At 42.0% G+C, this 23,605-nt stretch overlaps 1 protein-coding gene across 2 annotated transcripts in view; it reads left to right on the top strand.

Moving 5' to 3' along the window:
- The first annotated feature begins 235 nt into the window (after positions 1-235).
- The window catches only part of MYO1E (myosin IE), a 235,689-nt gene continuing 212,319 nt past the window's right edge, over positions 236-23,605 (top strand). The window contains exon 1 of one of the 2 annotated variants that reach the window (XM_077472372.1): positions 236-560. In XM_077472372.1, the coding sequence (XP_077328498.1) occupies positions 558-560 (3 nt within the window). In that variant the 5' untranslated portion in view covers positions 236-557. The remainder of the gene's footprint in view (positions 561-23,605) is intronic. The other variant, XM_077472371.1, reaches the window with a different exon arrangement.

Genomic DNA, 23,605 nt, shown 5'->3' with positions numbered 1-23,605 from the left:
GTAATCTGCAGCAATGTGTTATTCTCCATTGTGTTTTAGAGTTTATTATGACTTTAACTGAACAGGCTGGAGCTGATTGGTCCCTGTGCTCTTTGTTCTGCTGTAACTTACTATGATCTCCTCCAGATCAGTTCTAGCGCTCACTGGAGAAGTCAGCCCAGGACTACATTACCCATCAGCCTTTTGTCCCGCCCCTCTCTCTCCTGCTCTCCAGTAAAATTCCCCAGGGGAGCCCTGACGTTCCCTCAGCCGGGCAGCGATTGGCTACAAGGAAGCCTAGTTTGCCATATATGGACAATCCCAGCCAGGACTGGTGCACTGATGTTCATTGTAAATCGTATGACTGAGCGCTCCGGAGCGGTGAGAGAATCCCGCAGGGAATAGAGCGGAGGGCAGAGCACAGGCTTCCAGGAACTGCGATCACTCCACGTCTACCGCACTGCCAGCCCGCTCACCTCTCATCACATCACCTGGATGGGGACAGAGCCCGACCTGACAGCAGCAGGAGGAGAGCCCCGACTACCGGACAACACTGACACACACTGCACTCTGCTACCATGGTAAGTCCGGACTATACATCATAGACTGTGTGCCTGGGATGGCTGCTCAGCTGTGCGATCGTCACTTCTAGTAGGATCAATATTTTCTACCATGATCACTTCTTGTATGAAGATTAGTACTTCTATAGTGAGCAGTTCTTGTGTGATCAGTATTTTGTATGGTGATTAATATTTTGTATGGTGATCAATATTTTGTATGGTGATCAATATTTTGTATGGTGATTAATACTTGTATGGTGACCAGTTCTTGTATAGTGAGCAATATATATCTATGATGATCAATATTTTCTATGATGATTAGTACTTGTATGGTGATCAATATTTTGTATTGTGATTATTTCCTAATATGATTTAGTAATTGTATGGTGATCAATAGTTGATATGATGATTAGTACTTTGTATGGTGATCAGTTATTGTATGGCAATCAATATTTTGTATGAGGACTAGTTCTTATGATTAATACTTGTATGGTGATCAATATTTTATATAGTGGGGAAAAAAATAATAATAAAAAAATGTGTGTGTGTGTGTGTGTGTGTGTGTGTGTGTGTGTGTGTGGTGATTTAATAGTTTATATGATGATTACTACTTGTATGGTGATCAATATTTTTTTTTTTTTTATATTCTGATTATTTCCTATATGATGATTAGTACTGTACTTGTATAGTGATCAATATTTTATATTATTATGATTATTTCCTATATGAGGATTAGTACTTGTATGGTGATCAGTGTGTATATAGGATGACTGATTCTTGTTTAATAATTGATCGATCCTTGTATGATCAGTGTACGTATGTCGATTGATTACTTATTGGCACTTTCATGATAAGTTTTCTACAACCACCAATAATCTGAATACCAGTTGGGTACAGTGATGAGGATGATGTGTGATTTGTAGCCCCAGTCCCGTACATGCTTCTGTTTTATAAGCCGATCTACTTGCAACAAACCATCTGCTAACTTCCTTTTTTATGATGAGTTTGGATTTGCTCAAACTAAGCCAATCTAATCGGCCGTGGTGGACACACACACACACACACACACACACACACACACACACACACACTCTTCAATTTTAGTATATGATGGTTTTAATTACAACAATCAATCTGGTATAAGCTCCTTCCTCATTGTTTTAGATCGGATTAAAATAAGTCGATCGGCTAGAGTTGAGAATTCCCAATCTTCAGCACTGAGATGCTTCCTTCATGATTATGGGATTTCATGGGGAGAACAGAGATGCTGTCAGTTTAACGGATGATCGTATCTTCCAACGATCGTTCAGAATCCACTTCTCTGTGTGTGTCCTATTGATGGAATAGGATTTCTACTATAGATCAGTTAATCCAGCCATACATGGATTGAAATTTTGTCAGAGACCGGATGGAATTTGATCCATGTATGGGCAGGGTGGTTATACAGAAGTCAACCTACCAATCAACTTGTGTACAACTGCCCTGTTGGAAACTTTCTGCTCAGTCAGTGCCAATGGCTATAGCTGGCAGTGCCAATCAGTGTATTCTGATGGTGGGGAAGTCTCCTCCAATGTGTGGATGAAGGAATCAAGTTAATTTTTGACATGTATTACCACTGTGATGGTGATCGGGATGAGCTCCGGTGTATTTGGACACGAGTGCAAACCTGCTTGAGTTATCCTGCCAGGAAGCTGTCAAAGCTGACAGCCAATCATAGGTGCTGGAAGAGTGTGTGTGTGTGTGTGTGTGTGTGTATACACACACATAAAGCTATGGGGTGGGAAAAGCCTCCAGCAACTGTGATTGGATGTTGCTTTGACAGCTTCCTGGTGGGATAACTCAAGGGGGTTTGTGTCTGAACACACTTGAGCCCATTCTTACTTGTCATCATATACACGTTTTATCTAATCACTGCTCAAAATGATCAAATCGGTAAAACTTCACATCTGTTCGATCCAGACTTTACTTGATAAAAAGGTTGACTGGCCTGTGTGGAAAATGATCAGTTATGTCGCCCTGTTCATGAATTTTGTTCATATTTTGACTGATCAGAGTATGGTGGAAATGGATGTACTAAACATACAATCGTATCTTCCAACTATCGATTTTGAAATGCCCTTCCCACTATGTGTGACATATTGATTAAACAACGACTTGCAAAATTTGACAATTTGAATGAATTTATAAATGATCAGCAAGATGCCTACTGGGTTGATCAATTTTATTTAAATTATTCTGATTGGTCTGTATGGAAAATCTGATTGTAGGAAAGAAGGCAGATCAATATGATTAAGTGTATGGAGCATTGATTAGTCCTCCTTCCACCCTTTTTTGCTCTTCTGATTCGTATTTTTCTCCCAAAATGATCAAATGTAGTGGCCTCGTGAGACGCTGCTAGAAAGAAAAGACAAGCCTTTCTCTGAAAATGTTTTAGTCTGTTTTGAATTTGTCATCGTTTTACTGCTGGCAAATCTAACTGGTCTGTTTAACCTAAACATTGGATAGTGGCTGTTGGTAGGATCCGTATGGAGGGGTCTGTACGGAGGTTGAGGGGTCTGTGCTGTAGTGGTTGTAGGATCTGTACTGGGGGATCTGTGCGGTGGCTGTATGGAGGGATCCATGCGGTGATTGTAGGATCTGTGCGATGGCTGTAGGGGCTCTATGGAGGTATCTGTACAGTGGTTGTAGGGACTGTATGGCGGGATCTGTGAGGCGGTTGTAGAATCGGTATGGAGGGATCTGTGCGGGTGATGGCTGTAGGGGCTTTATGGAGGGATCTGTGCGGGGGCTGTATGGAGGGATCTGTGCGGCGGTTGTAGGATCGGTATGGAGGGATCTGTGCGGGTGATGGCTGTAGGGGCTTTATGGAGGGATCTGTGCGGCGGTTGTAAGATCTGTATGGAGGGATCTGTGCGGGTGATGGCTGTAGGGGCTTTATGGAGGGATCTGTGCGGAGGTTGAGGGGTCTGTGCTGTAGTGGTTGTAGGATCTGTACGGGGGATCTGTGCGCCCGTTGCTGTATAGATTGATCTGTGCAGTGGCTGTATGGAGGGATCCATGCGGTGATTGTAGGATCTGTGCGATGGCTGTAGGGGCTCTATGGAGGTATCCGTAGAGTGGTTGTAGCGGCTGTATGGCGGGATCCGTGAGGTGGTTGTAGGATCTGTATGGAGGGATCTGTGCGGCGGTTGTGGGATCTGTGTGGCGGTTGTGGGATCTGTGCGGCGGTTGTAGGATCTGTATGGAGGGATCTGTGCGGCGGTTGTAGGATCTGTATGGAGGGATCTGTGCGGCGGTTGTAGGATCTGTGCGGCGGTTGTAGGATCTGTATGGAGGGATCTGTATGGAGGGATCTGTGCGGCGGTTGTAGGATCTGTGCGGCGGTTGTAGGATCTGTATGGAGGGATCTGTGCGGCGGTTGTAGGATCTGTATGGAGGGATCTGTGCGGTGGCTGTAGGATCTGTATGGAGGGATCTGTGCGGTGGCTGTAAGATCTGTATGGAGGGATCTGTGCGGTGGCTGTAAGATCTGTATGGAGGGATCTGTGCGGTGGCTGTAGGATCTGTATGGAGGGATCTGTGCGGTGGCTGTAGGATCTGTATGGAGGGATCTGTGCGGTGGTTGTAGGATCTGTATGGAGGGATCTGTGCGGTGGCTGTAGGATCTGTATGGAGGGATCTGTGCGGTGGCTGTAGGATCTGTATGGAGGGATCTGTGCGGTGGCTGTAGGATCTGTATGGAGGGATCTGTGCGGTGGCTGTAGGATCTGTATGGAGGGATCTGTGCGGTGGCTGTAGGATCTGTATGGAGGGATCTGTGCGGTGGCTGTAGGATCTATACAGAAGCCTCGTCCATCTGGATGAATTGGCAGTTGTGATGTAATGTGTATGGTGATCGGAGGAGGCAGTAAATGAAGTGGAGAAGGTGTATGATGTCAGATATCACCTGAAGGACCTATCTTGCCCCTGAGCTACTAGTGTGTTCAGTCACTAGAGTAACCGACACCATGGGGACAGGCTGTGACATTGGAGGAGGATGTGATCACAGGAGGACGGTGGGGAAATCTCCTCACTAGAAGTCCTGGCTCTCTGTTCCAGCCATGCAATGCTGCTCTTATTATTAAATGGACCTCACAGTCATTTTTACAAACTACCTGACTACATTGCTGACTCATCAGAATATATAACAATCTTAAATTTTGTGCTGCATTTCTTTCTCAGCCCAGTCAGACTTCTGGAAGGACAAGACCCATAAGGGCCCATTGGTAATCATGTTCTATGTGCCCTTGTGACGAAGGGTGTTGATCAGACACTGCACATTGTGTGAATGGGCCCTTGGTGTTATTGTGTCCTAAGCCTTTAGTTCTCCTTTTACCTGCAATCAGAGGTAGCAGGTCTTTAATGGCAGATAGCACTGTGCAATCTCCTTCTACCAACAGATATATAGTGACAGGCCTGCCTGGTTGGATACAGATTGCATAGTTAAGACAAGTCCTTATATTTTAGAATTTTGGTAGATCGAATAGTGGCCATACACATTTTGAATCTTTATTTTTTTTCCAATTGATCTGCAAAAAGGCGTACAGCCATAAATTCCCTTCTGATCAGTTTTAGACTCTATTTTGACCAGATATGATCAAACTGAGTTGATTGGCAAGGGTGCAAAATTATTTATCGCATTGATCAGTAACACTGAGGATGCTTTGTTCATGAACATTATTGATTGTATTTCGATCGATCAGATTGTAATATTATATGGTGGAAGTTCTAGGGCTCATTTACACTTCAACACACATTAAAGCGCTTTTATAATGTGTTTTTTGATGCTTTAGTGATGCTCTTTTTAAAGCTTTGTTGAAGCTTGGCAGATGCCGTGTTTGTGGAGAATCTCATATCTGCAATTTCTCCAAAACCGAGCAAAGTTAAAGCTGAATTAAATCCTCTCAAAAGCTGCAAGTGCTTCAAGGGTGCTTTGCCATAGACTTCAATGGAGGCTTTGAAGCACCACTAAAACTACACGGTGTATAATTTGAAGCAAAGCCAAAGGAAGGTGTAAACAGAACTGTATAGGCAGGTTTACACTTTCTTTGACTTCAACACACATTAACGACTAGTTTACACTTTCTTCTGTCACTAAATAAGATGGCGTACAGTCCTGTTTACACCTTGCCTTTGCCTCAAAAAATGACACCACGTGTAGCTTTAGCGGTACTTCAGAGCCTCCTTAGGCCTCTTTCACAAGGGACGGATCCGCGATGATCCACCCCGTGAACATCCGCTTGCTCAGCGAGGATCGCTCCGTCAATCCCCCGCTGAGCAGGAAGATGACAGGTCCGTCTCTGCACACTGTGCAGGGACGGACCTATCAGAGCGCCACTCTCCCCTATTGGGGATTGGGTGACGATAGACCGCAGAGTCATCGTCATCCGATCCGCAGATGGATGGAAAAGTAGGTTTTTTCCTCCGTCACGCTTTCTCAGATCAGAGCGGGTCGTATGTCAGCGGACATCTGACGCTCCATAGAGCTCTATGGAGCATCCATTCAGGTCCACCTAAAAAAACAAAACTGGCGGGTGGACCTGAATGGATCGTTCATGTGTAAGAGGCCATAGAAGTCTATGGTAAAGCTCACTTGAAGCCTTATCGACACACCAAGCAAAAGCAAGGTGTAAACAGGACAGTAAGCTATTTTATTTGGTGACAAGAGCTTTGACTGGTGTTCAGAGAGCTTTAACAAAGACTGTCTGAAGCCATGTTTTGAAGCCAGTGTAAACTAGCCCTAAAGCAGACAAAATTTGGGACAACTTGACATTTTGTAGGCCATAAATTTTGGTTCTGTAGTACTTGGCTTGTAGAGATACGAGTTTACTTATTGCTCAAGAAGGAAGCTTTAGGATTCTGGGAATGTGAACTGGAAGTGTTGATGGTTTTCAGTAAAAATGGGGGGGAAACGACAAACAAGGAATACCAGACCCCTGGGAGTCCTGATCTTTAAAGTGGCGGATGGTGGTTTTTACAGGCAGGTGACACTTGGGAGTAATTTCTCTGCTCTGAGCAGTAAATCATTCTGCTGTCTGATTGTTGGACTCTACATTTGCATAGTTCGAGTCTGGACGGGAAGATATCTGCTATTCTGTGTAAAGCTGGCTATACAATGCTTCCGCACATATTGGCAAAGGTGACCATCTGCCTGTGTATGAGGACTGCTGACTACCATGCTGCTTGCCACATTCATACCTATTTTGCAAGGGGATGGACTTGCTACTATGCCATAGACGAAAATAAAATCCTGTGTTGTATGTATTTGTCTGCTCATCTTATTCTATTCAGGAATTTTTAGCTTTTAATTTCACACTTAAAATCATTCTATTTATTTTTTTTCTTAAGCTGTTTTGGATCTGCCTTTTGGTATAAACCCCCCCCCCCCCCCCCCACTCCGAGCAATCTCGGTGTGTCTGAACAAGAAACGTTGCAGTGACTACAAAATGATCTTGCCAAAAAAATGTATTTCTTACAGGGGATGCCTGTAACTTGACTTGCAGCTCGGTGCAGACTTCTTGAGGCTGATGTTAGAAGTGGTAAACCAATCACACCTACAGGACATAAGATTAGTAGGAGAGTTCAATTTGGTTGCCTTTGGTATATTGTAACCCTGCACGGAAGCAATATATACATTTTGAGACCGTATTAGAAAATCACAGATGCAGGTTGATGGCAATGGATGAGTGCATTTTGAAATGCAATAAATTGCAGAATGGCCTATGTATCAAGTACAATGCTGTATGTTATATTAATCTTTAGCGAAAAGAGGAGTTTCATTTTCTTCTGCTGCATTGCTTTCTCAAATTTCTTGGTGTGTAGCCATGTATATGAGATGCATGGGTCTCCAAGTTGTGGGCCATGGACAGCCTGCTGCAAAAAATGGCTCTGATTGGGGGGGGGGGACGGGGAGACCCTGTTGTTGGGGGGGGGGGGGGGGTGCTCTGATTGGGGGAGGCTCTGTTGTTGGGGGCTGCTCTGATTGGGGGGAGGCTCTGTTGTTGGGGGCTGCTCTGATGTGTGACACTTGAAATCCAATAAATTGCAGAATGGCCTATGTGTCAAGTACAACGCTGTATGTTATTTTATTTTAATCTTTAGCGAAAAGGAGTTTAATTTTCTGCTGCATTGCTTTCACAAATCTCCTGGTGTGTAGCCGTGTATATGAGATGCATGCGTCTTCAAGTTGTGGGCCATGTCCAGCCTGCTGCAAAAAGGACTCTGATGGGGGACCCTGATCGTGTGTGTGTGTGTGTGTGTGTGTGTGTGTGTGTGTGTGTGTGTAATATATATCTATATCTATATCTATATCTATATCTATATCCATGTATGATATTTTGTCTAGTTTCTCTGGGGGGAAAAAAATTAAATAAAAAAAATCCATGTTGGGTCAGGCACTTTTGACTGTGGCACAAAAAACTTATGTTACAGCTGGCACACAAATGATTAGACTAAAATTTTTGTTTGGTTTACATCTCATCTGTGACCAACTTTAGTCTCCTGAACTGCTTCTTGTTTTATTCATGAAGTCCATAAAGGTTGCTTGTTCCTTCTGTTATATCAGATGGGGATTTCAGCCATCTTCTGCACAGAAAATTATACTTTTTAGAACCAGCTTGGCTGTAAGCAGACAGCAAATATTGGCATCAAAGTCACATCTGCTTGTATGCAGCGACTGCCACTGGCAATGATAGGGTTACGTGTCCCCTGGCAGTGATGGGGTTACGCGACCTCTTGTTTTAGAGGGAAAGTTGGAGTCAGACATCTCTGTCTTAAAGTAAAGCCATCTTTGTGTTTGCTCCTCCTTCCATACTGTACGTGTTTACACGTTCTCCCTCTGGGTGGACTACAAGGTGAATGGACGCAGTGTTCCTGCAGAACACAGAGCTGGGTGTACGTTGCTGCAGTGGCTCCTTTTTTTTTTTTTTTTTTTTTTTTTTTTTTTTTTTGCCTTTTGCCTTTTGCTTGTTTCCTGAACTGCTGGCAGCGGCTTCTTTGGAAAGGGCTGGCTGGATACTCTTCCTAAAGAGAACCTGTCCATTCTGTTCTAGTCTGAATACAGAGCTGTGAACTCGCTTGTGTTTAGCATGAGTTTTGGTAGATGCTTCAAAAATTCTATAAATTCTGAATAGAGCTGCATTGTTTTCAATAGAGCCATTCACAAAGGTGCATAGACATGAGCTGCTTTCAGATCCATAACACAATTCAAAAATCCTGCATTTAGGAACATGCACTTTACAGGCTTACACATATAAACATGTTATATGCATTTTGTAGGCACGTAAATTAGGCCTAAACAAAGGGGGGAAATCATCATAAACAAATTTTGTGTGCGATATTTATTACAGTATCTCATAAATGAGTATCTTTTCATGTGACAACTGAAGAAATGACACTTTACATTGTAGCAAAGTAGTTAGTGTACAGCTTGTATAACAGTGTACATTTTCTGTCCCCTGACAATAACTCAACACACAGCCATTAAAGAGGAAGTAAATCCTGATGGGTTTACTTCCTTTGTCTCCCTGCAAAGGTGATGCATAATGGGCTACTATGCATCGCATAGTCACTTACCTGACACAGGAGCCAGCGATGTCACCGCTGTCCCCTGTAGCACGAATCGTCCATCTTCTGCCGGGTATCGCTGCTCTGGCTCTGTGAGTGGCCGGAGCAGCGATGACATCGCTCCCACACATGCACATGGGAGCCGCCACTAACTGCATATCGCCGTTAGCAGCGGCATGCTCGGTGCACCTGCACGCCGCTGTCTATGGCGCATGCGCCGTAGACAGCGGTGCCTGTCTTTTTGCAAATATCTCCTAAACCATGTAGGTTTAGGCGATATTTCATGGATCTACAAGTAAGCCATAATCTAGGCTTACCTGTAGGTCAAAGTGGTCTGTAAGGGTTTACAACCAGTGTAATAATAAATCTAAGCGCCTCTGGAAATAAAAATTGACAAGAATAATCAAATAGATTGTACAGTATACCAGCTGCAGTAAAAAAAAATGCTATAGGCAATAGAATGAGTTTATAAACGGTCCACTGCACTTAGTGTTAACAAATTGTGCACACATCTTAACAGTCCCAAATAATGGTGATATAAGGCGCTTGTGCTCAGACTGGGTGCCCCACATGGATGTGCACTCACCCCTAGGTGTTGACCACCTATCTCTAGTGTGGTCTTGCAAGTGTGTGGGGATACCCAGTCAGAGCACATTTGAACATTTTATCATTGAGCACGAGCACTTTATATCACCATTTGGGACTGTTAACAAAAAAAATGTGTACACAAGTCTTAACACCAAGCACAGTGTGTGTGTATGTATATTAATAAAAAAAATATATATTTATATTCCATTCTGATTTGGAGTCAAGAACCACTTAGGCCTCACACACTGGACATAATTGCTAAATCTCCTAAACTCCTTTCCTATCTGACACGTGTGTAACATGTTTAGCATGCCAAGCGATTGGACAGTATTTTCATTGGCCAGAATAATTTAGTGCTAAATGTGCCTATCATTAACAGGTGTCAGATGGGTTTTACACGCCAAGCTTCTTTTTCTATTTTGCCAAAATGCGGCTCCTGGACATACTGGCTGTGTGGGTTTTTGTTTTTATTTTAATTTTTTTGGGGGAGGTGAAGGGGTTCTACTTCTAAACCCCTCTGTTAACCTAACATGCATGGGCATTTTGGAGGCAGAAAAAAAAAAAACACCAGGCACCCTCAGCAGCCATGTTAAACATGTCCAAGTGTGCATGAGGCCTCATAACTGAATAAAAATGGAGGTTTTTGGCTTGGGAACTTTTTCACTACCAGTTTATTTTCAGACCTGGTGAAGTTATTTGTATTGTCAGCTCAGCACGGGAAGACATTGGTTGGGGCAGTGATGGCGATCGCTGTGAATCATTGTTTTCAGTCAGATAACAGGAGGAGTGTCTGGGATTGTGACGTGTCCGGTGTTCAGGCCTCCTGTACAGTTCACACCCAGCACTGTAGGTACAGCTGCCTTCAGACACAGAATTGCTTTATGGAGTTTTCATACACTGTGCGGCAGATAAGAAGGTAGATTATAAAGTTGCACTTGGAGACATAACAGGAAGTGAGAAGAATCCCTCCAAACTGAGGGAAATCCCCCTCATAGACAGTTGTCACTGGGAAATGATGTTCCCAGTGGAAGATTTCTCCTATTCCTGTTCTGGTGTCAACTCAAATTTATGGGTTTTCCCTCAATTTTAGTTCCGGTGACCAGATGGCAGTTTTAACTGCCCTTTCACCATGATCTGCAGGAGATTGATTTACAGAGGGTGTTAGAGCAGGCTTATAGGCAATACTGCCCCCTGAATAGCTATAGTGGTATATTTGTTTTGTTTATTTTTTTGCTGGGAACTAACCAAATGCTGACTTGCTGTTGTAGCACTGTTCCATTGACCTCAAGGGGCAAGTTAAATTTGCCCCTTGGCCATCACAGCCATGGCATGTGTATGACCCTCTTTGACTGGGCTGCCTTGTTCGGCTTTTAGGCAGATAGTAAAACCACAACCAAACATCACACAACACTCGGGCACCACCTGCACCAGAGCTACCTGAACAAACTTTAGCAGGCACTCGGATAGTCTCGGCTGGCTCTGAACAAGCTGAACATCACATGTGTGGTGTGTGGGTTTTTTTTTCTTTGAAACCTAGACTAGCCATTCTGAACCTTTTCAACCCAGAGGAACTCTTGAAATAACTTCTGGTCTTGGGGAACCCATGCTAAAAATTACTAGATCTACAACACGATACATTAGTGTGAGGGTCACTCTGAAGAATGCTCCTTACACTTGTTAACATTGGGAAGAATTGCCCCCTTACACATGGCTAAAAAAAGATCAATGGTGTCAGTGTGAATTTAGAGGTAGAAATTGCTCACTGCTGAAGGAGCCCCTAGAAACTTCTTCTGGAGGAACCCTGGTTGGGAAACCCTGCTATAGCTGATGCCAAGTTCTCCTTGAGCTGTGGCTAATTGACTTTTTTTTTTTTATCACCCTGTAAGAGAGACCTTCTGACGACAACTGTAAAGGGGGCATCCTTCACACTAGCCATCGAAGTAAGGGGTATTTTCTTAATGGCCCCTGATTGGATTAATCTTAGCAGGGGTGTCCCTAAGACCTTAAATTATTTCAAGGGTCCCACTTGGATAAAAAAAGGTTGGGGGGAAAAAAGCTGCCTAAGGCTGGTCACACACCGAGCGAATTTCTTTCAACCATGCTTGCAGGAAAGAAATTCACTCGGGTTTCCAAACCCAAACCCCCATTCAACCCCCCCCCCCCCAATCAACACGCACGCTGTTTGATGTGGGAATTCATCCCTGTCAGGAGAAGTCAGAGATTATTGCTAGCCGCTATTGCAACCGCTAGCAGGAATCACAGGTAAAACCCGCCATGCTGGTTGTACCCAGCTTGGTACATTCAGCCTTCCCATACATGGTTTGAATCATCTTGGCTGGTTTAGCAGGATTCGATCTGCATATGGCCATCCTTAGACAATGGAGTCCCACAGGCATTGGGTTACTTTTGTACAATAAATAGTAATTTTCTTCATTTTGGTTGGGGATTTGAATAAGGCAGACAATGGCTTCATGTACATGCTGTTGTCCCCAAACCGGATAAATGCCCATATATATGCACAGTGTTTGTACTACACAATGGATGTAATCACAAAGCTCTTTCAATAGTACCTTCGAGGAAGGAAAGCTAATCTCCTGTTTTCAGATTCCTGAATATTCTTATTCATATCACCACTTGAATCACGTTCATAGGTCTGGCTGATCATTTCTAGCCATTCCCTTCTTGCTAGGTCTGCCAAGGCCTCCCGTGGTTTTTTATTTTTTTTTTATTCCTAGAACAGCATATGCATACTGTTACAGTGACCGTATGTATTTAGGTATATTTGCACAGGTAAGACCGAGGTATTGGGTAAAGATGTAATTGTGGTCAGATCCCTGTGTCTGCTATATGATGTTACTGCAGTAAGATCTAATGGAAAACTGAGAAGTGATATCTGATGAAGGCAAATGCCAATCATTGAGTGGATATGTTTGGTGTGTCTTATGATTTAGGAACTCCATTCTAAAGGTGATGGACACAGGGATGTGTGACCATTTCAGATGTTCAGCATGATGGTACTTCTGGGGAAGTAGTACCCCTCCACAATCCTCTCCTCCTCCCCCCTTCTTCTTCTTTTTTTTTTTTTTTGGTCTTTTGATGAGTATTAACTTTCCCTGCTTTGGATAGCTACCGGTACTTTGTATATGATGGGTATTGTTTGGTTAAAGTATGTGAACCTCACCCATTTTGTTTAAAATAAAAATGAAAGGCAAATCTTTTGTGTATAGAACCAAAAAAATGTTTCGTTTCCCTTCTTAAAAAAAAATAAAGTGATCACATACCCTCTGTTTTCAGCTGCATAAGGAGCTCAGCAGACAGCTGGGGGAGTATAAACCGGAGCACAATGGTCTTCCCAGTGAATAGCTGAGTGTGGTTAGTTTTTAATAGGAAAGCAGAGGGACTGAGAGGTTTACCAGGTATTTCACAAAAAGGAAGTAATACAAAGCGAACAGGATACTTTCTTTATACAAGTAAATGGTACACCAGGTATATCAGAAATATGAAATGTTGGAGTTGCATATTTTCTATAAATACTGTATTTCTAAAGTGTTTGGTTCTGTATGTGTACTACTGATGTGCTCATATATTCAATATGTGATTTAAATACATTCTCTATTCTTTGAGGTAAAAAGCTTTGGGGGGTTATTTTTGTACTTTACATGGGAAGAGCGACACTGAGTTTTTAATTCAACCTGAAAGAGGCCTGGTGGCCAAAGTAGGAGAGGATGCAGAGAGCAGCACTGGAACATGGGACGGGTGAATAGTGGTTTAAAAAAAATACACTTGATAGATGATAAAGGATTTTAAAAGCACTATGGGTTGGCTAAAGAGCATGCAGGATAATTTGCGGATCCCTTTGAATAGTCTACCCTTCCACTGAGCACTGAGGGGATGTCAGTTTTCTGATGACTTGAGCTCTGTAAAAGATTTTCTTTCTTTCTTTCTTTCTTTCTTTCTTTCTTTCTTTCTTTCTTTCTTTCTTTCTTTCTTTCTTTCTTTCTTTCTTTCTTTCTTTCTTTCTTTCTTTCTTTCTTTCTTTCTTTCTTTCTTTCTTTCTTTCTTTCTTTCTTTCTTTCTTTCTTTCTTTCTTTCTTTCTTTCTTTCTTTCTTTCTTTCTCATACAGTGCTGGATTTCGGAGACTGTAAGACTTCCTATCTCACATCTGGGGGAACAAAAAGGAGTTTGGCTATGTGGCGGGTAAGAGGGGCAGGCTGATGACATCACATGGTTTTTAATCCTTCGCCACCTATTTTATTTTTGTTTAACCCTGCACTTCTGTGGACTCCCTTCCTTTCATCCTACCTGAACTTTTGGACTTTCTCTGGTGACCACTTCCCTGTTGTCCTTCCTTCTTTTTTTGTGCTTTGCACCCTACCCATTTTGCTTTCTTCACACCCATTATAAATATCAACTGATGTGTAAAGAATCTTTATAGACTTCAGGTATTTTGCATAAGTGAACAGAACACTGTTTTTGTATAATTTCATGACTTTTATAAGATTTTGTTGTGATGAAGTGTATATATACTGTATGATGTAGACCGGCTCTTAGGCCCTACTATTGTCCTCAAGGGGAATAGCTGTTGAACATAGTAATTGCATTTTGGATTTGCAAACTAGTATCAACTTCATCTGCAGTCCTTGACCTGTTGACTGTTTATTCAGGCCCCAGGTGAAGATTGCACTTGCACAATACAAAGCTGTACTTAGCGGGCAGATCAGGTAGTGTGGTCCTTTGTCAACCGCATGCAGCTTGCTATAGGGGCACGAGCCAGGCCACAGCTCCTTGAGTCCATTCAGATACTGAGCTGTGGCCCAGCCCTGCCCCCTCTCTTTCCTCTTGCCAAGACATTGACAGCAGCAGGAGCCAATCAGGAGGGAGAGTCTCGGATGGCCGAGACACTCGTGGGCAGAGATGGGGCTCGGGTAAGTATAAAGGGGGCTGCTGTACACAGAAGGCTTTTTATCTTAATGTATTGATAATACTTAAAACCTGGCCTGTTAGTGGGTCCTGAGGAAAGTTGGGAACCACTGCCCTAGGCAAACGGATAAATACACAGATAAAATGCCTATATGGAAGTTGTGTTGTCTGCAAAGGATTTGTATTTCTGCCCATTCATTTCTGGGACTTGCCCAGCCCTGCCACACAGCTTGGCCACCCTGGAGACTTGGATTTTTGTGCACTGCAGTTATGTAATACATCTAGGTTTGTCCCTGCCCCAAGCCTGTGAATTTACAGAGAAGAAGCAACAGATTCATGAGTTCTTCTGTGTCTCTCTGCTCTCCCATTGGCATGCTTCTTGTAAGGACATGACCACAATTCGCTCCTTGTGCCGTTTCTCCCTTTCCCAGTCAGTGCTCTGCTGTACAGAAAAAAAATTTACTTTTTGGACTTTTTTTACTAGCTGAATGCACCTAATGATGTATAATACACATACCTGCATGAACTGGTGTTTTTTAACCAGTCTAGGGTTTCAACACATGATTTACTTGTTTTGGTTTCAAGGGAGTTATAAAGTTATTGGTTTGTGCATTGGCCAAAATGTGTAATCCGTACCAAGGGTCCTCATTCCTGGTGTGTCCCCTTTCTGTTTCCTCAGTAGAGACGGGAACAAGTGGGATCCACATTTCTGCATTCCAGTGATAAGCTGTTTTGACAATTTGAAGTGGCTGTTTTCACTCTTGAAGAACCCCCTATGGACCACTTCTTGCTGGAGTATAAGCGATGCACAACAACACTATTGACCAGGACTGGACCATGCGTGGCCAAGTTGTGGAGTGTCAAATTCCAACTATAGCCTGACAGCAGAGAAGAGGAATTGTGGACCTCTTTATTACAGGGCTATGACATATGAGAACTTTTATGACCTTTGTTCAGTAACAATGAAGATGAATTAGTTGAGTATGTGTCTGACCTTCACATTCTTGTTTCTTTTGGCCATTGTGTTTATAGCATACTGTAACAGGTCATAATATAAGTCCACTTTGTGTGCAGTTTGACCTGTTGCACTGGTTAAATAATTAGGTTACAAACTTTGCAATTGTATCTGGTTGTGCCTCAGTGTCTGCACATACATCTTTTGTTGGTTCTCTCTTTTGATATATTTACTTGTGTATGTACCATAAAGATCCCGTAACGTGCTACCAGTTTTCTTTGCCCTAAAGAAGACCTAATGGGTCGAAACACGTTGTGGCTCTGGAACCTTGCATCTGGGATCACCACTCAGTGTTCAAGTGATATGCTATAGCTTTTATGTATTTGTGGCATTCTATATACTATCCCTCATTTTTCAAGGGGTCTTTTTTAATGTTACTCTAATAAAATATTTCTTGTCCTTTTGTTAAATACATTCTTTATATCTTGTGGGTATAACAAAACCCCCCTTCTCCCCATTTTTTTTCCTCCCCTTTTTGGGTTCTGGTATTTAAATTGGGTACTAATACTAAGGTAGAGCTGCACAATTAATCGTTAAAAAATCGAGATTGCGATTTAACCCCCCCCCCCCCCCCCAACACGATCTTAAAACCGCATTTCCTCGATTCAGAGCAGAGAGTTCTCTGCTCACTGCTATATTATATTATTTATATATAGGCATCCTGGCTGGGATAAAGAGTAACATTTTAGTTATTTTAGATCAAAGGGATGAACTTGACCTTCAGTCTGTAAATGAGGTCCGTTTAAACCACTTAAAGCGGAGGTCCACCCTAAAATGGACCTCCGCTCATCGGAATCCCCCCCCCCCCTCCGGCGCCACAATCGGCACCTTTCAGGGGGGAGGGGGGTGCAGTTACCTGGATAATCCAGGTAACTGCACCCACTTCCGGGCTAGCTCTCTGCGGAACGAGCGTAGGTTACGCCCCCGTTCCGCAAGCGCCCGCCCCCTTCAGCAAGTGCCCCGCTGCCTGCTGGGAAACACACAGCTCCCAGAGGCAGCGGGGACCGTCCGGATTGCGCCGCGCGGCTCGCGCATGCGCAGTAGGGAACCGGGAAATGAAGCCGAAAGGCTCCATTTCCTGATTCCCATACCCAAAATGGCGGCGGGACCCGGCAGCCGAGCGAGCGATCGGCTTCGGGTGCCGACATCGCGGGCGCGCTGGACAGGTAAGTGTCACTATTTAAAAGTCAGCAGCTGCAGTATTTGTAGCTGCTGGCTTTTAAAAAAAAAAAAAAAAAAAACGCGGAGTCCCGGTGGACTCCCGCTTTAAAGCGGAGTTCCACCCACTTTTACAAGGTGGTCTTAAACTAAAGTCCACCCCTCATTTTTGGATATTATCAATAATAATATTAAAATATTTATACTTTTTTTTTTTTTTTTTTTTTTTTTTTTTTTGTGGAAGGAATACATTTACTTCCGTCCTAGCCCGGCCGCAGCGTCGTGCGGCACATCCTCCTTTGCAGCGAACTCTCCTCCTTCTCCACTGCCTTCTGGATGTCTGTCTGTCTGTCCCAGAAGATGAGCTGGCCATTCACAAAGCGATGCGTGACTCGCGCATGCGCAGTGGGAAGTCGGCAGTGAAGCCTTCAGTACAGACAGATGAACTATGGTTAGAAAAACTCCCCAGCCCCCTCATTTTTATTAAAAAGGGAACACGAGGTGTGTGTGTGTGTGTGTGTGTGTGTGTATATGTATATGTATATGTATATGTATATATATATATATATATATATATATATATATATATATATATATATATATATATATATATATATATATATATATATATATATATATATATATATATATTTTTATTATTGTTTTTTCATATCTTCTTAGCATTAATCATTTTATTTTTAATGTCTATTATTGCAGTTTTATTACTGTGTGTGTTTGTTTTTTTTTTGTTTTTTTACTTTTGCATATCTGTAATGGTCACAGTACCAAGTAAAAACTTCCAAGCTCAATTATTATCCTAAATATCCTAATAAATCCTTTTTATTTTGGGCAAATAAGCACATGTTAACAAACTGTGGCTTCCCTTTATCTGTAGAAAGGACTTTTAGCATCTCTGGTCTTCAGAGAGCAGGCTGACTTATTAATGGTCTTGGTGAATTAATTGACACTTTTGTGCTCACGTTTTTAGAAGCTTTGTGCTGGATGACCTCTGAAGCGACAGTGTTTGTGTTTTGAGATGCTCTGTGAAAGCCATATGACCATTCACAATCTGTGGTAACAATTTGGAAGATTCATTATAAATTGCATTTACACAAGAATTCTCGCTGCACCTGCTCTGACATCTGAGCTGCACATGTGCTGAATAGGTTTCCGTCTTTACATAAAGTACAACTAGCAGCTGGACCTGCAGCCAGAAGCTGGAAGATAAAGACTGAATGCATATTCATCTACATATAAGCAGATGCATGAAAAAATAACACTTTAGCATGATTTGAGGTTTGGTGCTTTCGCAATTTTTGTCTTTTTTTAAAATCTGAAATTCAAGCAGGCCGAAGGGGGTTCAGATGTTCTAACTGCCTTGCCAGCTGCTGTACAGGGCCAGTTCTGTGGGATGTTGCTAAGATAGGCACCGGAATGGTAATGTGCTGCATGTAGAACCTATGCCTGCTTCTTAGTCTGTTTGGGAACATATTTGGCTGAAACTGGCCACCAATAGATCTGCATAACACCCTAATAATGACATGCTTGCGCTTTCTGGGGGACGAGTGCACCAAAGACGTGTATCCAAGGATTCTCTAGACAAATTGTATTAACAATTGTGAGGATCTTTGCAGGTTTAGCAGTCAGTCCATATCACCATATAAGCCAGATACAGATTAAAATCTCCTTGGCATATGAAGTTGAAAGATGGACCCTTGTATTCATAAGTTGGTTCTCCAAAAAAACAATATAGATGAACCATTTTATTTGTAAGTTGGTAGTCCAAAAAAAACCCCAATATAGATGGACCCTTGTATTTGTGAGTTGGTTGTCCAAAAAAACCCTCAATATAGATGGACCCTTGTATTTGTGAGTTGGTTGTCCAAAAAAACCCTCAATATAGATGGACCCTTGTATTTGTGAGTTGGTTGTCCAAAAAAAACACTATAGATGGACCCTTGTATTCGTAAGTAGGTTCTACTGTAAATACTGTTCGGTCTTTTTATTTATTTTCTCCTGTCCGCATACAAAAATTTCGAATACATTTTGATAATTTAAAACCAGAATAACTGAACAGTTTCTTCATCATAATAATCTTGCATCAATGTTAATTGCAGTTAATGAAGTCTTGGCACATCTATGTAATTACTCTAAACTTCATCTGTGGTAATGAAGAGTTTTAATTTCCAACACTGAGCACTTAATAAATGCCTGTAATAAGGAGTCTAATTGTCTTCACAAGTGATCACTTCCTCTCACGTGTTTTCTAGAGCTGATTAGCCTTCAAATAATTCTAACTCTACATTGATAATTTTGCCACTTAGCATAAATTCTGCATGACGCAAAAGAATTTCAGCTCCACAACACGTACGGTGTATGGTCAAGTTGGTGAAACCCTTTCTGATTTCGCTTCTTTAGGCTCCTTTCACACGTGTGACTTGTACAGCAACTTGGGATTGCAGAGTCGCTTGACAAGTCGTACCCCATGATTTCCAATGAGTACCATTCATATCTGTGACTTCAACGTAGTCCCTGCACTATTTTAATGCGACTTGAGGTCCATAGACCTGAAGATTATACAGGCATTGCTTCAAGTCACACGACTTTTAGGTTGTACACGCATGTACAAGGGGCTTTAGATGAAAACCCAGAATGGCTTATTTGTAAGAAGGTGCCTGTTGGTGTACTATAATCTCAAGTGTAGCTAGTTGTTACTTTTTTTTTTTTTTTTTTTTTATATGGTATTCCAAAACAGGAACTTGTTTTATAAGGCTGGGATATATGATCAGCTGCTTTGCCTAGCAGTATAAAAAAATGAAATGGCCTTGAAGGAACTAACCTGGCAACTAGGCAGCTGGAGGGGTTATATGAATGTTGGCAAACCTGAACAAGTACACACTGACAAAAACCTTTTTAGCAACAAATATTTGCCTGGGATTCTGCATGGGAGAAGTTATTTATATGAAATTAAGTTGGTAGATAGAAACGGAAATGGACCTGATTTCTTTGTACAGATCGGTGTTGCTGTCTTGATCTGTCGTCTAGTTCCGTGGCTCGTTTTTTCATTTACCAGTAGAAAAATATACACATGGAACATTCCTGTGAATGTAATGTAATTGCGCTGTGTGTTGTTTTGGTTTTTTTCTTTTTTCTGTTATTTCTTGCTTTAAAAAAACAAAAAAACAAATTCAAATCTGTACAGTGTAAGTCTGTAACTACCTAGCTACTTACCTTTTTTTTTTTTTTTTTTTTTTTTTTTTTTTTTTTTATATTTTGGATTTTTATTTTTATTTTTTTAACCAAACAGGAAATCTAAAGTCTGTATCAGGCTTCAGCTCCTGATACAGACGCCATTACGCCCAGTGCATTTAGATCCATCAGCAGCCCCTTCCCTTATCCATTGAGGAAGCCTGCATACCAAGGGAGAACAAAGTAATAACCCTTATGATCAGGTACTGTTGTGACTGGAAAGGGAAATTCTTTGTTCAAGTAAACTTCCTATTATATTTTTTTTAAAGGGTGTGTGTTTTTTTTTTTTTCTCTTTTAATTGGCTTCTAGCCTGAGAAAGCAGATGGTTCTCTCCAGTAATATTTGTGGGGTATTACAGTACATACTGGTGTTTAAGCTGAATGCCATGAAAAAAACATTTTTGGACATTTTTCTATGTAAAAAAAATCCCATGCGTGGATGGTGTTTCGCTCTAGAAAAATTTTCAGTCATCCTGGACACTCCTGTAAGTGACAAACTTCCAGGGCTGCTGAAATGGACCATGGACAATGAATGATGTCACTTGCTCTCCACAAAAAGTCTTGTAATCCTCTTCACAGGGGGCAGTCTATGACGTGACGACTGACTGACTGTTCTGGCCTTAGGACAATGAATGATAGTGGGTCACTCAATCCCCACCCTTTTATCCCCTTGTCCATTCACAAAATGTCTTATATTCAAGGTGATCTGTGAATGAAAGAGGGGTCGGCGGGTGGATAAACATTCCCTTATTCATTTGCAGAATGCCTTGGATCTAGTAAAAAGAAAACAAGGTGTTTTGTTGGGGAGGAGAAAGGAGGAGCGGGGGCTCTGCAAGAGCTAATCCCCCCCCGGAAGCTCTCTCCAAGGTGGTTACCTTGTGGGTGCACTCCCGTGTGATACACCGGCGCACCACATCGTTGATTTGTTTGACGGCAGCAGGAGCCAATGGCTGCGCTGCTGTCAGTCATCCAATGAAGAGCTGACTAGAACTCGGGGAAAATCAAAAATAAAAAACTATCTGGAGTTCAACATTAAAGCCTGTTATGTCTAAAGTTGTACAGTACAGGCTCTATCACTTGCGTTTTTATACCTGGCTCCGATTTTTTTTTTTTTTTTTTTTTTTTTTTTTTTTTTTTTTTTTTTTTTTTTTATAATTTTCTTTCTTTTTTTTTTTTATTAGCGTTTGCTAATATTTCTATATTAATATCTAAAAATACTAATACAGCAATTAATAATAATAATCCAATATTTCATTTTTATTCTTATAGTGGGCTTTAAACCACTAAATGTGTGATGTATTACAATTTATTTATTTTTATTTTTATTTTTTTTACCAGCTCTGTTTATTTCTGCTGACCTAGCCAAGTTATTTTTAAGACCGGGAAAATTCTATTCATAGTGGCTATTTCTGAACACAGCAGCAGAAATTGTCTTCTTGGTATTGTTTTGCTTGTTTGTGCTAGACTTGTATGTAAACGTAAACAATGATGCATATAATGACACTGAACTACCCAAACTACAATTGGGAACCAGCAGAGCAGAATTCAGGGAAGCGTAAGCAGGCGTCTTTAGCTGCAATTTCTATGATTGTAGTAAGAAGTAGATTACGCAAAACCAGGCACAATAAACAAACAAACCTAAAGCTAAACTCAGCAAATTTTGTATTCTCTCGCCATTGGGCATTTGCATGTGAGGTCTTCACAAAGTTGGGGAATCTTGCCATTCTATTGCTGTAAATTGGGATTGTTCAACATTTGTGTGAGATGGAGATGTGTGTGTGTGTGTGTGTGTGTGTGTGGTTGTAAACCCTTACAACACACTTTGACGTACAGGTAAGCCTAGATTAAGGCTTACCTGTAGGTCCAAGAAATATCTCCTAAACCTACCAGGTAGTGCGCCGTAGACAGCGGTGCACTGAGCGCAGCACCCGTCAGCATGCCGTGCGTGGCGGCTCCCGTGCGCACGCGCTGGAGTGACGTCATCGCAGCTTTGCCGAATGACAGCGGCGGAGCAGCGAGACCCACCTAAAAGATGGATGCGCCGGACTACAGGGGACAGCGGTGATATCGCTGGCTCCTGTGTCAGGTAAGTGACACATAATGGACTAATTATGCAATGCATAGTAGTCCATTATGCTTTACCTTTGCAGGGAATGAAAGGGGAAGTAAACCCATCAGGGTTTACTTCCTCTTTAACCTAATTACAATCTGTTACAATAGTGGGTGAGGTTGAAAAAAGACAGAAGTCAAACTTATGTGTGTGATTATATGTCAGTATTACATTGTATATCCCTGTATGTTGTGGTCGTTCAGGTGCTTATCCAATAGTTTTTGTTTGTTTGTTTGTTTTGTTTTTTTGAAACTATCAATGCACGCTGCTGACACCACTGCCTGTGGAAGGGAATTCCACATCCTTGTTGCTCTTACAGTAACGAACCCTATAAGTATTTTAAGGTTAAACCTCTTTTTCTTCTAATTTTAAGGAGTGGCCACGTGTCTTGTTAAACTCCTTACCACAAAGTTTTATCCCTATTGTGGGGTCACCAGTATGGTATTTATATATTGAAATCATATACCCTCTCAAGCGTTTCTTCTCCAGATAGAATAAGTTCAGTGTTCGCAACCTTTCCGCATAACTAATATCCTCCAGATCCTTTATTAGCTTTGTTGCCCTTCTTTATACTTGCTCCATTTCCAGTACATCCTTCCTGAGGACTGGTGCCCAGAACTGGACAGCATACTCCAGGTGAGGCTGGGCCTGAGTCTTGTAGAGCGGGAGAATTTATCGCTTTATCCCTGGAGTTGATGCCCTTTTTAATTCATGCCAATGTTTTGTTTTCTTTGTTAGGCTCAGAAATGGCATGCAATGCCAAAGCTGCTGCTATCATCTACTAGGGCCCCCAAGTCCTCTTCATCCTAGATTCTCCCAGAGGTTCACTCCCTTGTCTGTAGCTTGCATTCATATTTTTACCACCCAAACGCATTATTTTATATTTTTCTACATTAAACCTCATTTGCCATGTAGTGTCCCACCCCATTAATTTGTTCAGATCTTTCTGCAAGGTTTCCACATCCTGCGGAGATGTTGTTGTCCTGCTTAGCTTAGTATCGTCCGCGAATGCAGAGATTGACATGTTTCAAATACTTTTGCAAAATCCAGATACACCACATCTACGGTCCTCCCTTTTATCTAGATAGACTCACTACATCATAGAAGGTTAATGGATTGGTTTGGCAAGAACAATTCTTCATGAATCCATGCTGATTACTGCTAATGATACTGTTCTCGTTACTAAAATCTTGTATATAGTCCCTTATCATCCCCTCCCAAGAGCTTGCATACTATTGATGTTGGGCTAACTGGTCTGGAATTCCCAGGGATGTGTTTTGGGCCCTTTTTAAATAGTGATGCTACATTGATTGTTACATGAGATCTGTGTTCTAGGTACCATATGTTCTTAGGGTCCAGATCTGAAACTGCGACCTCTGTGGTGTCTGGTTGTGGCCCCTCTCATTCTGCCACCTGAGATC

The sequence above is a fragment of the Lithobates pipiens genome, unplaced genomic scaffold (genome assembly GCF_037356315.1).
Source record: "Lithobates pipiens isolate NorthernLeopardFrog02 unplaced genomic scaffold, aLitPip1_a1.2 Scaffold_8, whole genome shotgun sequence".
Taxonomy (NCBI): Eukaryota; Metazoa; Chordata; class Amphibia; order Anura; family Ranidae; genus Lithobates; species Lithobates pipiens.
This window is presented reverse-complemented; position numbering and strand designations above follow the sequence as displayed.